This window comes from Nicotiana sylvestris, chromosome 2, assembly GCF_000393655.2.
Source record: "Nicotiana sylvestris chromosome 2, ASM39365v2, whole genome shotgun sequence".
Taxonomy (NCBI): Eukaryota; Viridiplantae; Streptophyta; class Magnoliopsida; order Solanales; family Solanaceae; genus Nicotiana; species Nicotiana sylvestris.
The window spans coordinates 140,860,366-140,883,212 of NC_091058.1; the positions used below are offsets into that span (position 1 = coordinate 140,860,366).

Sequence of the window (22,847 nt, forward strand, 5' to 3'; positions counted from 1 at the left end):
CATGAAGATACTACAAAGAATCGTTGTAGTATTCCTGATGACAAGGTTCATCAATCCATACCTCAAAATTACAAATAGGTTCGTGGGGAACCCTATAAAACTTGTTCATACACATCCAGTAGCGGCGTCCAACTTCACCATCATCCCAACAGTCTTTCATCATGCATTTTTTGCCGCACTCGCACCTTGGTACATAAAGGTGTTCAAACATTTGTTAAAGCGTAAAAAAAGAAACTTTGCTTTTATGAAAATATTTGCTATTGGTTATTGTTAAGTGCAAAAAATAACAAGAATACGCCCGTTATTTATAGGCAAGGCAACACAAAAAACGTAGCACTTAACCGCGCTATATATATTCACGCAAAATGTGGTCCATAACCGTGCTATGCTTGGCGTGTTAAAGATTCTTTCTGATACAAAACAACTTTTTCATAGTTGGTCAGCTTTTCAGAACAACAAGGCAACACAGAAAACGCAGCACTTAACCGCGCTATATATATTCACACAAAACGCGGTCCATTATCGCGATATGCTTGGCGTGTTAAGATTCTTTCTGATACAAAATAGTTTTTTCGTAGTCGGTCAGCTTTTCAGAACGACAAGACAACACACAAAATGTAGTATTTAACCGCGTTATACATATTGACACAAAACGTAGTATTTAACCGCGATATGCTATGCGTGTCCTTATATATATAGTTACATACTCAAAACATAAAACTCACTCACATACTCACACTAAAGACATAAAACACACTCACATACTCAAACCCTAAACTATGGATGACTCTTCCTCTACCAAACGAGCCCTATCTTACTCTTCTACTAGCAGTGATGCCCAATCTTACTCTTTTACTAGCAGTGATAATGAAGAAGAGAATCCTCCAATATTTGAAGTGGTTATGACTGATTCATGCATCGACGACAACAATCTGATAAATTATAATGTCCATTAAACTTTATTTCTTTAACATAAAATACTTTTCTTTTTTATACCTTAACTCCAGAATATATATATACATCAGTATTGTATATCTTTGTTTAGTTTCATATTATCTGAAACTTAATAGTAATGTTTTTTTTAAAAGTATATTCCAAGAAAAATCTACAAGCATCTTCCTCCAACATTAGAACACGCGTTTCTTCACCATCGTGGCAAAGAGTGGTATGTAAATTTGAGCGTTGGTGATCAAAGAAGGTTCAAGGTAGGTTGGGGACTTTTTGTGTTGGAAAATTTATCAGGCAAGGTTTCGTCGTCAAATATACATTGGTTGATGTTTTACCATTGCGTGTTATCTTCAATGTTGAAGTGAAGGGAGACAGATATCATGTTTGTACTAATCCGTTTTTTACTTTTTACTAGGATGTGTTTGTTTTGATTTATCCTTTTATTATCTTTTATTTTCATGTATGTTAATTTAGTTATGGTTGTTGTGCTTTTTTCTCTTGAAATATTATGCTATGAAATTTCAATCTTCATATTGGTCTTCTTTACTAACACCAATAAGTTGAATGTTGGAACTATCATATCATCATCCTAATTCAAAAGGTCATGTTCCAATCTGTTCAAATCATACTTAACAAACATAATTTTATTTGATACATCTTGCAACATAAACAAAACAACTACTTATTACAACATATTATATTGTTTTATAGTTGGGCACATTAGAAGAATACCCACCACGAGCTTGATTACCACCGTCACCCAAACCGGCTGAAGGACATTTTCGACGGTCGTGTCCTGTTTACGAGAATATGCCACATTTACGCACATAAACGGTATCACCAACATCCATTTAGTTCTGTATACGCATTCTCTTTTGCACTTGTAGCTTGCGCAAATAATCCTTGTTATACAACATTTTAAATGGTTCCGGCAGCCAATAATGCTCAGCACTCACTGGCTGCAACTTTCCACTATATGTGTTTACGTATGCAGCAACACTGTATTGCCTATCAACATAGTTGGTTTCCCCCAAACCTGTTTATTGAAAGCACTTCATGACATGTGAGCACGACATGTGGTAGATGGTCCATTTCCCACATGAACACAACCTACTGGCTTCATTTACGGTGTATAGATTATTCTTCCGGTGTTGACGGATAGCGGTGCGAACTTCAAAAATACCCCGGTCGTGATCATATTGTAAATATGAATGCCAATGTGCTCGCCTCCTATATTTCTCAAACCTTTTCATCGGTATTGGCATAAATTCAATACCCCTCTCCATCAATTCTGAGGCACCTCTATGCCTTTCAACAAACATCTTTGTCATCTGTTTGAATGTCATCCGGACCATGGCAGTGACAAGCAATCCACGTGCAGACTTCAATTACCCGTTGAATGACTCCGACACATTTGTAGTCAGGGCTCCCCATCGTCTGCCACCATCTGCATGCAATGTCCACTTGTGAAGCTCATGTTGCATCAACCAATTATAGGCTCTTTCGTCTAACTGCCGTATTGATTCCATGCGTCTCCTAAATTTGCATTGTTGGTGATCACTTGCAGCCATCCACATTAAATTATGCAAGTCTTTGTTGGGATATTTCTTCTAGAAATTGGCCTTGAGGTGCCTCACACAGTAACGGTGGTATGCATATGGTTCTTTCCATTCAGGCAAATGCTCTACAGAACTTAATATACCACCATGTCGATCAAATATTAGACAAATACCTGAACGTTGTTTGACAACGTGATTCTTCAAGTGGTTCAAAAATAGCGTCCACATCTCTTGGCTTTCATTGGTACAAATTGCAAAAGCTAGTGGAAATATTTGTCCATTGGCATTTAATGCAACGGCGATCAACAACTTATTATCATACTTTCCATAGACATGAGTACCGTGTATGGAAATTACCTGACGACAATGCACAAAACCATCAATTGCTGGTTTAAATGCCTAGAACACATATCTGAATATATATTCCGGTATTCTTGCACTCCGCTCATGCTTCCATTGAACAACAGCCCCAGGGTTAAAGTGTTTCAGTGCGGCCATGTACCTGGGTAAAGATGAAAATGACTTATCCCAGTCACCATAAATAATTTTAAATGCACGTTTGCGCCCGAGATATATCTTTCTTTTGGTAATAGTACACTCATATTCCTGGTGGAAGGATGTAATACACTCTTTGATCTTGTACCTAATGGACAGTTCCAAGTGTGGAATCAAGATAAGAGAATTCAAGTCAACATCTAAGTTGAAGTGATTCTCATTGAATGTGTCCATTTCACAAACGTGGGTGCTAATATATTTACCCAGTTTCCATAATCTTGTTTCCTTCTTGCTCGCACGCAACATCCATTTACAACCCATAAAGTATCTATGACATAAAATCTTGTATACCTCCGGAGTTGACTCTCATACTGTTATCTCATGACACTCTCTTACGCTGTACATTTTACAAGCCCTGGATAAGCGAGCTTTATCGGAAAAATACATGCCCTTTGCCATTACCATTGGTGTAGACTCATCCCACATTGCTGACCAAATTTCGTCAACATCTCTTGTGAGGGCATACACATCCGGCATATTGGACAAATTATCAAGGTAGAGAATATACCTTGAATGAAACGACACGTGGGACTCGTACACTCTTGGTCTAACGGGAGGTGGAGGAGCATGCTCTCTCGTCAGCTCAGGTTAGACATTCACTTCCTCCTCATCATCACCCTCGTCAGGGAAGAGTGTATCATCTCCAGACTCATCGGTATTGTTGTCATAATCACTACTATCTTCCTGACTCTGCGCATCTACTAAATCACAAGTAAATACATCGTCTACGGGCAACTGAGTGAGGTCAGGACCATCAAGTTGCTCGTTTTCACTGCACAAACAACAAAATGATAAGCTACTTAAATTGATAAATACTTTACATATTAGCTATATAACTTCACTTACAAGTCGTAATGTGTTGACATTCCATGATGGACATTTTTCTGTTGGTGATGACTCCCGGATGGACCACCGTGAACCAACACGTCAAAACTATGCATATTCCAAATGGGTGTGGGGTCATAACTTGTAAAATTCATATCTGGACGGTACCCCCCTGTGGAATATATGAGTGTTAATACAAATTCAATTCAACAAAAAATAAAAATCGTAACACAAAGAAAAATTAAAGTTTAACAATCGTTTTGTGGATTATGTAAAGTATTAGAGAAATTATTTCCTCGCTCCTCGCTCCTCGTTCGCCCGCGGAGATAAGTTTAAATCCGGCCAAACTCTTTCAGCCGGAACCTGTTGGGCTAAAACTGCTCCAGAATAACCACCCGATGATTGAGGGTTATCACTGCTTTGCGCAACAACATTATTGCGAACGTCTTCATGCTTCACGTACATTTTCAACAATTTTATCAAAATAAGTTCCCGATTTTCATCCAGAGTACCCAAAAAATCTCTTAGAGTTTCATCATCCTCAATGTTAAACTCAGCGTAACAAGCAACCCCTTGCGGAGTCAAAGAATACGAATATCTTCCGGTTATTTTCAGATTCACCGAACGTTTGCTCCAGCTCATTTTATTGCATAACAACGATATCAGACTATCATACTCCATTGTAAGTAGCAACTTAGCATGACTCTGTGGAGATAAACTATAACTCACTGAGTCATTCGCCACCACAACCTCACCCCCCCTCCCCCCAATATAATGAAACCCTTACTTTTCGCTCTTCAGACATTATGAAAAAAGGTTGAGAATTTAACAAGAAAAATTTATCACGAAGTTGGAGTGTTTCTGAATGATTTTTCTCAAAACTCTTAACGCCTTTAAATAAAGCAATGCCCAATCCGGGGGGTTCAAATTTTTGGAAGTAAAATGCAGTTTAAAAGGGCGTTTTACATATTTGAATTATTGTTATGTCAGTTACGCGCAGAAGAATTATTGGTGGGCCCACAAAATATATAAAATGCGGTCCATTACCGCACTTTATATAAAATGTTGTAACAGACCGCGTTTTATATAAAGTGCGGTAATGGACCGCGTTTTACCTTAATGGTCCAAACGACCGTTAAGGTAAAACATGGTTCATAACCGCGTTTTATATAAAAATGTGACTTTTTTAACACTTAAAAAGTGTTTTGAGTCCAAAAGAACCACATTTAGGACCTGGACTCCCTTAGATTAACCCTCTAACGGATACTGATATTTATCAAGTCGTTCACCCAGTACACTTCAACAAAACTTGGTTCATTATTTGAATTAAAGAACTAGCACAAACTTCATTAACTGAGATTTTTCAACATAAGATATGCCAGACACAAAGAAAATGCTAAGGAAAAGACAGTTTGTTAATGGGTTGTAATTAGTCAAACTAGTTTAAATCTGTTAAAATTCCTTTTTAACTGAAAATAATTTGAATATGGCATTAACACCTTGGAAAATAAAAATTGTAAGAAGAAATTCCATTTTCATAATTGAAATAACTAACAAATTATTTAGAATACAAAGTTCCTATAAGTGACTGACTTGTACACGTCATTAAAAAAGAATTACTAGTAAACATTTCTCAAATTTTCTCTTTGAAAATCATACTAAATATTTTCCCTGTTATTTACTCCCATCTTTTGAAAAACAATCAAGCTATTTGATCTCCCTTTGTGTGAGCTAAGTTTAGGCTGTGTTTTAAAATGAATAAAAGCTAATACAATCCATAAGTAAAAATTTTGCCACTTTTGCATCAGAAACTTTAACTAATAAATAACTGCATATTGAGTCATATAAAAATACAAAGAAAGCGTCAAATGCTGAAAATCTTATCAGGAAAGAATAGATAACTCTCCGAAAATATACGGTTGTGGTCATCTCTGCTCTCTTTCTCCAGACAGAGACCCCAACGTACCAAAAAAGAGTCTTTAAGATATCATATAGCAATAGTGCAAAAAATTAACCAACTATCACTATAATTTAGTCTCTTGCTATAAATAAGGGCGGCTCCGTAAAATTGATGGTCTAAAGCCAAATTTTAATAAGAGGCTTTATACTTTTTTCTATTAGTATGTATACACACATATATGTAAAAAATTAATCTTGCCATTTTTTTCATACTTGTTATTTATAGCACATATTCTTAAATGACATAAAGTCTTTAACTTCACATAGTAATATTATTATTTATATTAGAAAAGAAAAATTTAAATAAACGAGATATTAGACATGTATTTGCAATATGTTACCTTTGATATTGTTGTAAAAAATATATTTACTAATATAAAGATTTAAGTAGTTTAATTCAAAGTTTTAAAAATATTTTTATTGTTTAAGAGTAGACACCTTTCTTTCTTTTTTACAATTTTTTTTGTGCTTTTTTATTTTTTCTACAAATATTAATATTGTCTAATTTGAAATAAAATAATAAATTCCATTATTAAAAATTTTGGGGGACCTAAATCAAGGCTTTACTAGTCTACTACTAGAGCCACATATCCGCCCCTGACTGTCACGACCCAGATTTTTCACCCTCGGGAGTTGTGATGACACCTACTAATAAAAGTTAGGCAAGTCGATTATTCCAATTATTTAACCCTTTTCATTTTAAATCTCTTAACAGTTGTAAATTAATATTTTATAACAGCAGAAATTAAATAAGCGGAAGAATGAAATTTAACAATTAAGCCAATACCAATACGGATATATAACATAAACCACCCAGAACTAGTATCACAATCTTATGGACTATCTAAGAAAACTACAAATAAATTTTGAACAAGAAAGTACATGTCTGTCTTTGGAATATAAAAGAACAGAAAGAAACTAGATTGGGAAGGGACGCCAAGGCCTGCGGACACCTGCAGGACTACCTCGGGTCTCCTGATGGACTGAAGACAACAACCTCTCTCTACGGTCCAAATGCTCCAGCACCGTGATCTGCACACAGTGCAGAGTGTAGTATCAACACAACTGACCCCATGTGCTGGTAAATGTCGAGCCTAACCTCGGCGAAGTAGTGACGAGGCTAGGACACGACTACCAAATAAACATGTGTAGTCAAAGCATATATGGCAAGAAATAATAACGGAAACAAACAATTAAAGATGGGAACGGGAGACATGTTGCGGGGAAATATCAAATACCAACAGTAACTTAGGAGAAAAACATAAAGAATATTTTACGGTTTGCATCAGTAAGAATAAGGAAACAGTAACAAATCAATATCCAATTTTATTATTTATTGTTGCGGCGCGCAACCCGATCCAAATCATATAACACTGTTGCGACGTGCAACCCGATCCAATCATATATAATTGTTGCAGCGTGCAACCCGATCTAATCATGTATCATTGTCGCGGTGTGCAACTCGACCCCTCCTATCCTCCCTTATTACTCCATGTTGCGGCGTGCAACCCGATCCCATATAATATTGTTGCGGCGAGCAACCTGATCTCAATATACAATTCAACACTAAACACAAATGAATCTCGGCAAGGGAATAATAAGGAAACAACAATGTCCCGACAAGGGAATCAACAATGAAAATACGCACATCCCGACAAGGAAACCAATGGTAAGAATTAAATACGTCCCGGCAAGGGAATCAACAATAACTAGACTTATACCAACATTTAACTCCACAAATGAAACCTCAACTGGAACCAATACTCAACAACAACCAAATACCACGAGAATAATCATAATTCTTGCCTAACACAGAGATTCAACAGCTTAGGCATTTGCAGTATTTATCAAGAACACAACGATTACAATTTAAGACTCACGGGCATGCTTGACACAAACGTATAGATACTCGTCACTATGCCTATACATCATACTCAACAATCAACACATAGCAAATAAGACACAACTCCTAATCCCTCAAGCTAAGGTTAGACCAAACATTTACCTCAATGCCACGAACACAATTCAAGCCTCGACTATCGCTTTACCTCTTGTTTCCACCACCAATTCGCTTGTATCTAGCCAAAATTTACTTAACAATATCAATAAATGCTAAATAAATGCATGAAAATAGGTTTTCCAATAATTTCCCCAAAAAGTCAAAAATCGACCCTCGGCCCACATGATCAAAACCCGAGGTTCGAACCAAAAGCTGATTACCTATTCACCCAAGAACTCAAATATACAATTTGTTTTGAAATTAGACCTCAAATCGAGGTCTAAATCCCTAAAATTTCAAAATCTTAAGTTCTACCCAAAACATCCAATTTCCCCCATGAAATCCCTTGATTTTGAGTTGAAATCATGTGAAGAGATGTTATAGATTAAAGAAAATGAGTTAGAAATGACTTACAATCGATTTGGAGAAGAACTTTTCTTTAGAAAATCGCCCAAGAGAGCTTAGGGTTTGAGAGAGTTTGAAAAATGAAGAAATATGCATCTAAGCCCTAATTCACTGGTCACAAATGTCACAATTGCGACCATGGTTCGCAATTGCGACCCCCTTCAGGACCTGCTATCTTCGCAAATGCGAAGAATCTGTCGTATTTGCAGCCAAGGGGAAATCTTGTCACCTTCCCATTTGTGAGGGACTAGTCGCATTTGCAAGAAATGGTCGCATTTGCGACCAAGGCCTGCCCAGGCTTGGTTCGCATTTGCAACACTGGGGTCGCAATTACCAAGCCTGTCATTTTCGCAATTGCGAAGCCTGATATCGCAATTGCGAGATCAAAGGCCTGGGCAAAAATACCAGATACCAGCACTTGCTCCTAAGTCCATTTTCACTTTGTGGCCTATCCAAAACTCACTCGAGCCCTCGGGGCTCCAAACCAAACATGCACGCAAGTCCAAAAAAATCATACGAACTTATTCGTGTGATCAAATCATCAAAATAACATCAACAACTATGAATTAAGCCTCAAATTCATGAAATCACTCAAGAACATCAAAGTTACTATTTTCTCAACTATATGCCCGTTTTATAACAAACCAACTCCTATTTTTTCTCAAATTTTACAAGTTCATCTTAATTATTATTTCAAACTTGTACCAGGCTCCGGAACTAATATACGGGTCCGATACCATCAAGAAAATGCATAAATTCACTTCTAAAAACTTTTATATTTTCCAGAAAATAATTTTTTTAAAAAAAATTATTTTTGGGGCTTGAGACCTCGGAATTCGATTCCGGGCATATGCCTAGGTCCCAAATTTAATACGGACCTTACGAGACCGTTGGATCACGGGTCCGGATCCGTTTACCAAGAATATTGACTAACGTCAATTTTATTTAATTTTAAAAGCCAATTTCTATATTTTACTTAGTTTTCACGTAAAAGCTTTCTGGAAACGCGCCCGGACTATGCATGCAAATTGAGGTGAGACAAAGACAGGGTTTTAAGGAATTGAAACACTGAATTTACTGGCAAATGTGAATGACAATGACAAGAGCATTTGTTACGACCCTAAACCCGGACCCGGTCGTGATGACGCCTCTCGTAAAGACAAGGCCAGCCAACTAGTCCCAATTAAAAAATTTTAAACAATTAAACATTAACAATCAGTCTAAGCATGAGTAAATAAGCCAAAGACTAAACAAAAGATAGTATAATGTGTGGAATACATCCCAAACACAGCCCGATACCGAGGTGTCACAAGTCACGAGCATCTACTAGGGTCTAAATACAACTAAAAGTCTGAAGTGTACCAAACACAGACTAATGAAGTAAAGAGGGAGAAAAACAGTGCTGCGAACGCCGACAGCTACCTTGATAAACACCGATGACTCTGCCTCCGATCAGCCAAAACCCGCTACCGTGTGTATAAATACCTGAATCTGCACACAAGGTGCAGGGAGTAAAGTGAGTACTCCAACTCAGTGAGTAATAATCATAACTAAAGCCTGAATGGTAAGAAATCACGTAAAGCATATCAAGATGTTGTATAGAAGCAGTTCAAAAAAACCAGTAAGAAAGTAGTGAAGTTGTAAAAATCTCTTAAAACATCTTATCTCAGTTTAAACTTCTTTGAAAATGACTTTTTCAACAGTTACGTAAATGAATGCAAAACAGTTAGTGCAGATAAGCACAGAAATCCGCCTCTCGGGCACAAATACCATTATTTAACAGGTAAATGACAGGTAAATATGAAAGATAAACACATAAAGGTTCTCCCCTTGGGCACAATGTCAACAACTCCACCCCTCGGGCCATATCTCAGAATAATACCAGCCCCTCGGGCAATCACATAGAACGGTACCAGCCCCTCGGGCAATCACATAGAACAATACCTGCCCCTCAGGCTATCGCATAGAACAATATCAGCCTCTCGGGCTATATCTCACATCACAATGGGTACCCGCACTCACTGGGGGTGTACAAACTCTGGGAGGGGCCCCTTACGGCCCAAGCGGAATAACAAGCCATCTCGTGCATCACATCTAGGCCCTCAGCTCCATATCAATCAAGCCACCTCGTGGCGCACAATCTCAGGCCCTCAGCCTCATTATCATAATCAATATCTCACTGCTGCGGTGTGCAGTCTGACCCAAAAGTATCCTCACAATACAGGCCCTCGGCCTTACTCAGTCAAAAATCACATAAGCCACTCGGGAAACAGTAAAACATAATGCTCAACCCAAAATATTATTTAAATATCATTTCAAGTGTTAAAGTAGAGTAAACATGGCTGAGTTTTGAAAACAGTGGAAAATAACATGACTGAGTTCAAGTATAAAGTCAAAACAATAAGGAAATATCAACAAAAATCCCCGAAGGGTTCAAATAGCTGGCACTAGGCCCAAATATGGCTTTCAGCCCAAATAATGATGATAGCAAATAGTTTTCAATCAAATACGCGGTAAAATCATCAATCGGGATGGACCAAGTCACAATCCCCAATAGTGCATGACCCCACGCTCGTCATCAAGCGTGTTCCTCACCTTAATATAGCACAACAATGTACAATCCGGGGTTTCAAACCCTCAGAACATCATTTACAATCATTACTCACCTCAAACCGGCTAAATCTCTAGCTCGCGACGCCTTTGCCCCTCAAATCGGCCTCCACGTGCGTCGAATCTATCCAAAATCAGAACATGGACGTCAAAATATGCTAAGGGAACAAAGCCCAAGCGAAAACAATCAAAATATGACACAATTCCTGAAATTACCAAAACACGAGCCCCGGGCCCACGTCTCAGAATCGGGTAAAATTTACATTTTAAGAATCCTCATACCCTCACGAGTCTAACCATACCAAAATTATCCAATTCCGGTACCATTTGTTCCTTCAAATCATCATTTTATACTTTTGGAAGATTCGACAAATTTTCTTCCCAAATTCCATCCCAAATCATGAATTAAATGATTAATTCAATGATAGATTCATGCACTCTAGCCAAATCTAAGTTAGAATTACTTACCCCGATGAATTTCTTAAAAACCTTCAAAAATATCGCTAAAATCCGAGCTCTCTAGGTTAAAATATTAAATAAAACCTAAAACCTCATCTTTATAGAGTACCCCACGGATTTCTACCTCTACGGACCGCATAAAAACGATCGCGGTCTGCACAAAACCAGTGCGGTCCGCACAAAAACGACTGCGGCCGTACATGTTTTTATCTGCAGTGACAAGCTTTAGTATTTTGGCCATAAATTTCGCTAAAGATATCCAAATTAAGATATCTTCACCTTTCTTGAAACTAGACACAAAGAGCTACAATGTTTATTTTTAAATCATCTCAAAATTCCTTGTAGATCAAAAGATATGAGCTTCCGAAGTAGGACCAGTGAAATATTCCCCACCGCGGCCGCACTGCATTTTGTGCGGGCCGCACAGCACTTACCGCGGATGCACTTCATTTTGTGCGGACCGCGCTGGTGGGTTCTGAGGCCTACAACCCTTCTGGACCTGCTACAGCTATGATTTTAGGCCTAAAACATCCCGGAACCTACCCGGAACCCCCGGAACTTCAAACCAATTGTACCAACATATCCCATGACATTGTTCAAACTTGTTCAAAACTTCGCAACGCTCACAACAACATTAAATCACCAATTTAACATAGGATTCAAGCCCAAGAACTCCAAGAGATCTTAAATTATGCTTTCGATCAAAAAGTCTATCAAATCTCGTCCGAATAACCTAAAATTTTGCACACACATCCCAAATGACACAACAAAGCTACTGCATTTCTCGGAATTCCATTCCGACCCCTATATCAAAATCTCGCCTATCAACCGGAAATCGCCAAAATATTAACTTCGCCAATTCAAGCCTAAATCTTCTCTACAACTCCAAAACCCATTCCGATCGCCTAAGTCAAAAATCACCTCCCGAAGCTAGCCGAACCATCGGAACTCACATCCGAGCCCTCTAACACATAAGTCAACATCCGGTTGACTTTTCCAACTTAAGCCTTCTTAAAAGAGACTAAGTGTCTCATTTCTTACCAAATCCTCTCCGAACTCAAACTAATCAACCCGATCACATAAAACACGGATAACGAAGCATAAAGAAGCTGAAATGACAAAAACGAAGCGGTAACTCATGAGACGACTGGTCGGGTCATCACATCCTCCCTGACTTAAACAAACATTCGTGACGAACGTGCCCAGAGTTTTCCCAGAAGCCAACCAATTGCTGAATAACTTTACCATGTATATACCCGGGGGTGATCCCACGTCACCCTATCTCATATAGGTCTGATAACACAATACAACTAAAATTTCACAATCCAACCTAGCCCATAAACCTTAGAACCTTATTTCCACTTCCAATATCATCCACAAGATCAGAATCTCACATCTATATTGAGAATAAGCCTGAAACAGCTGTAATGACAAATACCTGCAACCTTAGGTGCAATTACATGATAAACCACGTAACTGAAATGCTCGTAGCGATAACTTCTATTCACAGCAGCTGCCCACAACAACCGAATACCAGTAGAAAACCTCTTATCAACTAAAGTTTCATTCCAACACTTTCATATACTGCCAACAATAGATGAAACACGCAATAAACCATAACCATTTCTCAGATCAACCATTCATGAAGCCACTTCTCCTTTGGCAAATACCATAGCAAAGTTTTGAACTGAACCTCGATATTATCCTTCCAACATGCTGAAATCGAATCTGTTCGTATTCATTAATGATCCCAACGATCTCCTCTAATCCAACACACCACTCTGGTGACATGACACATCAATATAGGCCTAAGCCATAACTTGCATAATACACGCACCAATAAGCAATGGTTCGAACATACTCAAATCATGAAAATGACTCAAATGAAAGAGCTGTACCTCAAGCTCACCAGTACCACCACAACACAAAGCTGAGAACCCATCTTACATCATAGGAACAGAACATACAAATCTAACCTGCAAGGTCATACCTCCACATATATTCGCTGTAATACGCGACCTTATCCAAACACTGCTCCACATGGAACACCTCAAGTCACTCTGCTCGAAATTGATGACCACGCGCAATTGATGTCTAGAATCAAAGTAAATCATCATAACCACGGTAAAGCAAGTACATAACACCACACAACCTGAAAGGGCATAACAAATGCACCATCCGCCAAGCAATATCCAATACTCCTCCCGCTCGAATTCTGCCTAGAGACCCCGATAACACCGCACCACTTGTGCCGATAACCAACAAATCCTAACACCTCGCAACACGGAAAGGTAACTCATAAGCCTCCCCGGATTACTAATAAGCTCAATAACCAACGAATCAACACCTCTCTCAATAATACAATTCGGAGCCAACCAAGCCGACTTAAGTTAGAACATGCATCCACATTGGCCTACCAACGAACTCCTTATCAAGGTGAAGCTGCTCCTTCCACCCCTTTAACTCTGCCGGTGCCATACGATATGGTGCCCGGCATCAAATCAATACCAAAATCAACAACCCTACCCGGCGACATGCCCGACCACAAAAAACACATTCGAAAAGTCTCTCACCACCGGAACTGAATCAATGGTAGAAGCCTCTACACTGACATCCATCACGAAAGCCCAAATAAGAAAGACAATCCTTCCCAACCGTCCGTTGTGTCTTCGAAATATAAAACCACTCCACTAGGGCATAATCCTACGGACCTTGCCACTCAATCCGTGGCATTTTTGGCATAGCCAACAATGCCGCCTTAGTGTAATAGTCCAGAATGACACAACACGGAGAAAACCAGTCTGAACCCAATATCCCATCCAAAATCTAACATGCCAAGCACAAAAGATCCGCTCGGGTCTCCAAACCCGATAGTCACTAAATAGTGCCGATACACATAACTCACAACCACAACATAGCCAGAATGTGAGAACTTCCCTGTCTCCAAATCCATATAGCACATGAATCAACATACCTGATCCTAATTCCGTCGTCTGAATGCATACCGCACCTCAAATACCCAATCATTCCATGAAAGATACTCTAAAATTCCCCTATGTCATATAGTATTGAATTCTTCCCTTAAGTGAAAATGGTAAACGATGAGCCCATTATTCATCATTTTTGAACCTTGCGACATTTGCCTCGGGGATTTCTTAGTTAAAAAAGATGAGACACAAAATAACTTGCTTTCTGGTGTGTGGATCAATCAAATGTGACAAAAAGAAATAGTTAATTTAGAGAATTAGAATTGAAATTAGAAAGTAAAATCGTAAGAACCATGAAAAAAGACTATACATAAAGAAATAAAAATAAAATTGATGAGAAGGTAAATATATTATTTAATTTAGTGAGAAAAATTTATCCAATTAACTCACTCAATCTTATGTCTACTAATGTTAAAAATTATTAAAATTTGAAATCTTTTATTAATAATTATATAAATATAAATTATGGAGTATATATTATATAATAATATAGTTGTATTTTTTTTATTTTTGGGGCCTTAATTATTTGGAGGCCTACAAGGGCTTCACTTGCCTTACCCTAGAACCGCCCTTGACTATAAGATATTATTACTTTATATATATCATATCAGCACAAGTGAATTTATGATTTAATTAAATGGTTCAACTTTTATTACCAAACGAATATATTTTTAAAATTATGAATATTTTAGTAGTTTTCGTATAATAAATATTTAGTGTAATTTAATCCATTTTATAAAGTTTCTTCTCCTATCAATATTAAATTTATATCAAAATTATACAATTGTAAAATTAAAGATAAAAAATTTCTTTAATTATCTATCATGTTTTTTTTCTTTTTTATGGACTAATTTATAAATAATAATTTTTACTGCAAATAAATTAACTAGTTCATTATACTATCGGCCGTGAGAATATAAATTCACCAACAAAAAAATTAAAAAAAATAGGCTTTAAAAAATCTCACACAAACCGACCCTCAGGTCCTCTCAAGTCTCAAGTCTCACCCCCTCGCCCCCACATCAAAGAACAAACCCAAATATTCCTACTACTTATAACTGTGGCTGCTAAAACAAATTAGTGAAGAAAAGTGGAATAGTTAAATATGGGTATAGTCGAAGAAGCACACAACGTGAAGATCCTAGGATCAGGTGAGCAAACCGTAGTGTTAGCCCATGGGTTCGGAACAGACCAGTCGGTGTGGAAACACTTGGTTCCTCACTTGGTTGACGATTATAAGATCATATTGTTTGACAATATGGGTGCTGGAACAACTAATCCTGACTACTTTGACTTCGAGAGATATTCTAGTCTAGAAGGCTATGCTTATGATGTGATTGCGATTTTAGAGGACCTCAAAATTCCTGGTTGCATTTACGTCGGTCACTCTGTTTCTGCCATGATTGGCGTCACTGCTTCAATCGCTCGTCCTGATCTTTTCACCAAACTTGTCACTGTCTCTGCCTCTCCAAGGTTTCATTTCTCTCTTAATTTTAAAGTACTATTTACTGTTGACCTAGTTCTGTTTGTTTCCTTCATTTTCTGTGTAAACCCCTATGTGTAGGCCAAAATATGTTGCGAATATAAGTAAGAATACATAATTAACTATCTTAGTAATCGAAGTTTATGCAAAAATAATTATCATGTATTTATTAATTTGGTATAATATCAAATGTGGATTAATTTACACTGTGTTTGGATCATTGTTCCCCATCGTTTCATAATGTATCGTATTGTATTGTACTGTACTGTATTGTATCGTTTTGATGGATACAACGTTTGGATAGACTGTATCGTTTGCTGTTGTTAAATAACATCTTTATTGTTTGGCTTGACTGTATTGTACTGTACTGTACTGCTAAGTTTACTAAAATACCCTCAATTATTTTATTAAAGGTTGGAAAGAGGTATAACACTTGAGACTAATGGTAGGGTCGAAACATCTATATCTATGATTATTTTTTGCTATTTACATGTTAAATGGCATGTACTTGTCAAAATATGTAGTACTAAATGCTATTCTTTGAAAAATGATATATCAGATCTAATACGGACACAAGTAGAAGATAACTAAACAACCACAATATAGAGAAAACACATGAAGTGGAATGATATTGTTCCATATCTCAAATAATTCCAAACTTAAAGTGCATAATATAATAAAAATTTCTAGCAACATGACATATAAAATTCATACCGATCTAGTCAAAGTCTATAAAATCCTCAATAGCTAAAGCACAAAAAATATTTAGTCTAACTCAATTGCCAGGTGACGACATCAAGGTTAGTAAAAGAAATTTGCGGTCTTCCAATGGACACCCAATCAGTGTGCGTCACAAGTCTGCATGTTTGCAAAGAAATATATAAGCTTTCATGTGCATACTAGGCTCTAAATCCAACACTTGTACCATTTGCCATATCTCACTCTCAGGAATAGGTGGCATAGTTGAAAGGCGATTAATTGCATTAGCCAAATTATTCATCCCACCTCTCAACATATCAGCCATGCCTTCAAGATGATCATGTTTAGATTTTTTATTCCTGCTAGAAGTCGGTACCTCTGAATATGCATTAGATTTACGTGCTTCCTGAGTTGATTGATATTGCTCATGTTGTCCATGTTCCTCGATATTTTCCAAAGAGGCAGCATTCATGGAAATTAGTTCATCTACCTCATCAATAGTCAATGGACTATCACGTGATTTTCTCAAATTATTACAAGCACCCCTTTTTACCATATCTGCTCCAGTCTCAGCTTGCTTTCCAGTAGCTTTATCCCTTCCATATAGCTCAATTAGCTTATCATAATTTCTAATCGACTTGTTTCTCCGTTGAGCAGCTTCAGGCTTAGCCTGCACACAAAAAAAGTACAATATAATAATGCAAAAAATGAGGCTGGATACCTAACAAGGATTTTTCCATAACTATTTAGAACAGTCTCATTCTTGTACATTTCAAACAGAGCAAGCACATCTTCTCGACTAGTAGTTGAGCATGAACACAATGCATTTATCCTCTATATCTTGATAAAACAGTTAAGCTGACCATATATTATCTTTTTGAGGATATATCCATCTTTTCTATTAGCAACTTATAGAATGATATGAGAGTATCCCTACCTCTCACGCACCACCCCAAAATAAACATGTTTTATTGCATAAACATAGATCAGAATCCAATTTGTTAATGATAATACAAGAACTGAAGTTATCATCGTGGATTATGCGAAAGAACAAAACTGCTAAAAATTAATGTACCTGTATCAATTGATCCCATACTTTAGATTCAGCATTCCACATATTTGTGTTGGAATCCCATGCAAACCCGCTCATCCCATTTTGAAAGGTGTCATAACACTTGCTAAATTTTGTTTTAATATTTCTCATTCGGTTGTGAACTCTCTCCTTCTTAAAAACTTTATCTGGAAATTTTGATTGCATCTCTTTCACTATATTATCAATCGCGTGTGGAGTAAAAGTTCCACCAACCTTGTTTCCAAGTGTGTGCTCATGATAGAATGCATCAATTAAGGCATCATCCATAACATTTGACCAAATACAAATAGTGTTATCTGAAAGATTTGTGTCGCTTGAGGATGCCTTTGACTTTTTCGGCGTATTGATAACTACATAATTAAGAGATATTCATAAGACTTAATGAAAAATTAAGCAGACATAAAATAAAATAAATGCCCAAATGAAATAAAATAAATGCATAGTACATAATACATTTTATTTAAACAATAGCCGAAATTAATTTCAAACAACATCAAATAAATAAACACGAAAAAATTTGTTGACTTTTTTTCTCCTAGAAGATTAAACTTGATAATTAGCCCACATGTCAACTGCTATGCCATCTCTAATCAATTCCCCCTTTCTAAACTCCTCACTACTTTCCCTAGGATTTGGTGGTTCTTCATGCACATCATTATCATTCATAAGCTCCGCATCAACTTGTGCAAGTAACTCATCATTTGGATCTGCACCTCTTAAGTAGTTGTGCAAAATACAACATGAAAAAATAATAAGCTTTTGGGTTTCAACACCATATGACGGTTCAGTTGAACTAGAAATTATAGGAAATCTCTTTTTAAGAACTCCAAAAGCTCGTTCAATAGCATTACACAAAGATGCGTGTCGACGCAGCAGAGCGACGACCGGGGAGCGGGTTCCCCCCTTCAGATTAAATAATTCACGAGGATTTCGAGGTGGATTTCTTGAATACTCTTTCAAGTGATATCGCTCCCCACGATAAGGCGTAATAAGTCCACTTCTCATCATCAATCCAGCATCAACAAGGTAGTATTTTCCTAAAGATAAAAAGTAAAAGCTTTAATTATTTATTCATCACATCTAACTTTCCCTATATAAATATATAAAATATTTACCTTCTGGAAGTTTTAGCGGGTCTTGTCTATTTAACGCTTCTTTCATGATTCTTGAATCAGATGCCGTCCCTTCCCAACCAGCTAACACATATGTGAATTTTAAATCAAATGTGCATGCAGCCAATACATTTTGTGTTGGATAATCTTTTCTTCCACGGTATCTAGGTGCTTCACGTTGTGAAACTTTAACACGTATATGTGTTCCATCAATTGCACCAATACAATCCTGACATTATTATAATAAATTATATGCAATCAACCTTGAATTTAGCTAAAAGTTAATAAAATTGTATTTGTGTTCACCTTAAAATATGGGTAGAATCTTGGGCTGCTGGCAATTTCAGAAGGAACTTGAGAGCCATCAGGTTGTTTAATAAATTTTTCTTATAACCCCAAGATCGCTCGTAGGACAATATGAAAATGATGACTAACCGACTCCCCAGATCGTCGAAAGATAAAAGCTAACTCGCGATTTGTCGTATTATGCGCTAACAGGTAAAGTGTTTTTGCAACTTGCTCTTCAACTGTAGCTTGAAGTGTTGGTCTAAGATCACCCTCTCTAACTAACATCTCACATAAATCGGTAAAAGCTAAAGGGGTCATTCTAATAATATTACGACAAAGTTCAGTTGAGAATAAATGACTCAATAATTCATGTTTAACTTGTTCACTTTCCAGTCGTATATCATGTGTGATTGTACGTCGGTCATTTTCAATTTCACGTACATAAGTCCAAAACCAAATAGCTACTAAGCAAGCAGCATATGTAGCTAAAGAGCTCACTTGTTCCAATATCTGTCTATTATTTTGATTATTCCGATCAACCATCTATAATAAAATTAAGTGAGATACATTAACCAATATCATAGATGAACTAACCAGAAAAAATACTGAAAAGATTCAACAAAGTGACAGCAGTAATACCAAATAATTGACAGAAAAAACAAGCAGACAAATACACCCCATTAGCAATCTGAAGTAGTTCAACATAAAACGATATGAAAGTGATGTAAATTATACAAATACATAATGATATGAAAGTGATAACAAGCAGACATACATAAAGTAGTTCAATGTAAAGAAAGTGACGTAATAAGAGCAATGATGCAACAGAAATAATACTATAATTCATAGCCGTCGATATTTATATTTCATATGTTTACAAAAGTGAATTGACTACAACGACTCCACTCAACGAAAATAGATGAAAGAGAGGATACCATCGTTGGAAAGAGACCTAACCTGTAAAAAGTTGGTTGGAAATTGGAAAGAGACGACACCGTCTGTTGACTTGCACGGCAGAAACAAGATGAGACAAAGTACTTATTATGGTGAATATAATATAAATAATAAGGTAAAGGGTAAAATTGAAATATAGAATAGTAAGTGTGGGCATAATTGAAAAGGAAAATACGAAACAATCCCACCACACGGATTTGGTTGTTTCATAAAATGGGGTTTTTCATTGTTTCGGAACAATGGATTAAACAGTACGATGCAATCAGTTTTATATAAACAATCAAAACAAACATTGTATGTGAGGTAACAATACAATACAATACAACCGGAAACAACCATCCAAACACAGTGTTATTTTCATTCGGCCGTATTAATTATTCTCATTTTATCCTTAATGTCACGAGTTTATAATTATTATAGAATGTCATATTTGTTTAAGTTTTTTTTAAAAAAAAACATGTTCACATAAAATGAGACAGATAGAACGACAACAACAACAAGCCCAATGAAATCTTACAAGTGGAGTCTGGAGAGGGTAAAGTTTACGCGGACCTTACCCCTACCTCATTAGGGTAGAGAGGCTATTTCGGAAAGACTCTCAGCTCAAGAAAAGTAAAAATGAAATAATGAACAGACAGTAGAAACAATGAGGTAATTAGACATGAGTGCAAATGAAAATACGTGCAATAACAGATATCTAAAAATACGACACTATAAAAATAGAGTCAATCTTGTTAGAAATAATGACACAATGTGAAATAGCAAGGGGTTAGACATAGCAAAATACAAGACAAAATGAGACAAATGAAGTAAATTTTAATTTTTAAAAAATAATTTACAGGCCTAAACAATTTTTTGTTTTTTTTGGGAATGGGGGTGGGGGTTTTTTTTTGGGGGGGGGGGGGGAAGTAGTTTGTAGTACAATGTTCTCTAGTTCAATTCCTCGTTTCTCAAAATTCCTGTGTTGATAAGATGTTTGATGACCCAATGGTTGCATCATTTACTAATTTGGTAATCAAACAAGTGCTGTTTACGCAGGGTCTGCAGCTGCACTTTCCTTTTCCCAATGTCTTTGTTTTCTATTGCAAAATATTGTTTTGATCTAACTTTCTATCTTCGGAGTGGTTACTGCGCATGAGGAACTGTTAAGAACTCCACTTCCTTCTTTCACTTTATTTTATATTTTAAGGAAAAATTCAATTCTGGATCTGCCGCTGTGTTCAAGCGATATATTAAAAATTATAATTTCTATTCAGGTATCTGAACGACTCGGACTACTATGGAGGATTTGAACAGGAAGATCTGGATCAATTGTTCGAAGCAATGAGATCAAATTACAAAGCATGGTGTTCAGGATTTGCACCCTTAGTTGTAGGAGGAGACATGGACTCCGTGGCAATTCAGGAATTCAGCAGGACATTGTTCAACATGAGACCGGACATAGCACTAAGTGTGTTACAAATCATATTCCTAAGTGATTTAAGGCATTTGTTGGCTCATGTAACTGTCCCATGTCACATAATTCAGAGCATGAAGGATCTGGCCGTGCCTGTGGTGGTGTCCGAGTACCTCCACCAGCACCTCGGTGGGGAGTCTATCGTGGAGGTGATGTCCACGGAAGGCCATCTGCCGCAACTCAGCTCACCGGATGTTGTTATTCCGGTGCTGCTTCGCCATATTCGTCATGATATTGTCGTTTAATTATTATTAGTACTAGTACTAGTGTAGCAGCAAGCAAAGTTCACTTGCTTGGAATAATGGATGTTGTACAAAATTGACCATCTTGCCTTGTAGTTGCCATCTCCATCTCTTGTTAAATTTTAACGAATATGCAGGATGCATCAGCATAAGAAACCAAAAAGGAAAAGGTCAAACGTATTGAGGCAAAATGTGGGTCCATGGAATGAAATTAATGGGCAGCGTTGGATGGTTCTTCTCCTTTTGAGCTACTACTCCGGTATTAAATATTACTCCCTCGGTTCCAATTCGTGTGAATTGGTTTGACTGGGCACGGAATTTAAGAAAAAATGAAGACTTTTGAAATTTATGGTCATAAATAAGTTAAAAAGGACCCAAAGTATTTGTGTGGTTATAAAAGCTTCTCATTAAGGGTAGAGTCGAAGTTTAAGCTAAATTGTTTTCAAATTTAAAAAGGGGTCATTCATTTTAGAACGGACAAAAAAAAATAGGTTCACATAAACTGAAACAGAGGGAGAGGGAGTACTTAATTTGACATTTTTAGAGAAAGAAGAGGTCATTTATTATGTTCTTTTTCTTTCAAATACACTCTTTCTATCCAACTGGTCTAATACTTAGTTAAGAGAGTTGTTTGGGAATATGTTCGCCAAGTAACAAAGCTTTAGAGAATTTTGTCAAACACTTAGAGAAGGTTTCCCATTTTGTGTGCTTTTACATATTATCGCGGCAGCCTAATAAGAACATATAATCTGGTAAAAATAGCATGGGCAAATCAGTTTTCGGACTGGTTATTAAAAAATAGTCAGCATTTGCTAAGTCATTAAAAAATATTCACTATTTTGCTGCAACAAAGATCAGCCCAGCATAATATACTGGGGCTCGGTGCACCTGTATATGAACTTCCAGCATATTATGCTGGACCGGTATACTTTGCTGGCTCTAGTATAATATACTGGAATTATACTAGAGTTCCAGTATATTATACTGGATTTCAGTATATTATGCTGGAGTATTATCCGAATTTTGAACAATATTTTTATTCAGATTTATCTTTACATGAAAAGTGGCTAAATTTTGATGACTTTTGAAACTATGACTATTTTTGAATTTTCCCCTATAATCTGTGCAGACATGGGGAGCCTATACATACAAATAGCCTATTTGGGCCTTAATCGTGTACACGAGCGGGGGATTTGCATCTACACCCGCTTTTT

At 36.9% G+C, this 22,847-nt stretch overlaps 1 protein-coding gene across 1 annotated transcript; it reads left to right on the plus strand.

Moving 5' to 3' along the window:
- The first annotated feature begins 15,254 nt into the window (after window positions 1-15,254).
- Window positions 15,255-21,763, plus strand: LOC104224959 (probable esterase KAI2). Its single transcript, XM_070168227.1, has 2 exons — window positions 15,255-15,779; window positions 21,192-21,763. Exons 1-2 carry the CDS (start codon window positions 15,412-15,414, stop codon window positions 21,634-21,636), a joined length of 813 nt encoding a protein of 270 aa, XP_070024328.1. The 5' UTR covers window positions 15,255-15,411; the 3' UTR covers window positions 21,637-21,763.
- The last annotated feature ends 1,084 nt before the right edge of the window (window positions 21,764-22,847 follow it).

Excerpts from the sequence above, each read along its gene's own strand:
- LOC104224959 (XM_070168227.1), top strand. The coding sequence starts at position 15,412 with ATGGGTATAGTCGAAGAAGCACACAACGTGAAGATCCTAGGATCAGGT. Across the intron at positions 15,780-21,191 it reads ACTGTCTCTGCCTCTCCAAG|GTATCTGAACGACTCGGACT; the intron begins GTTTCATTTCTC and ends ATTTCTATTCAG.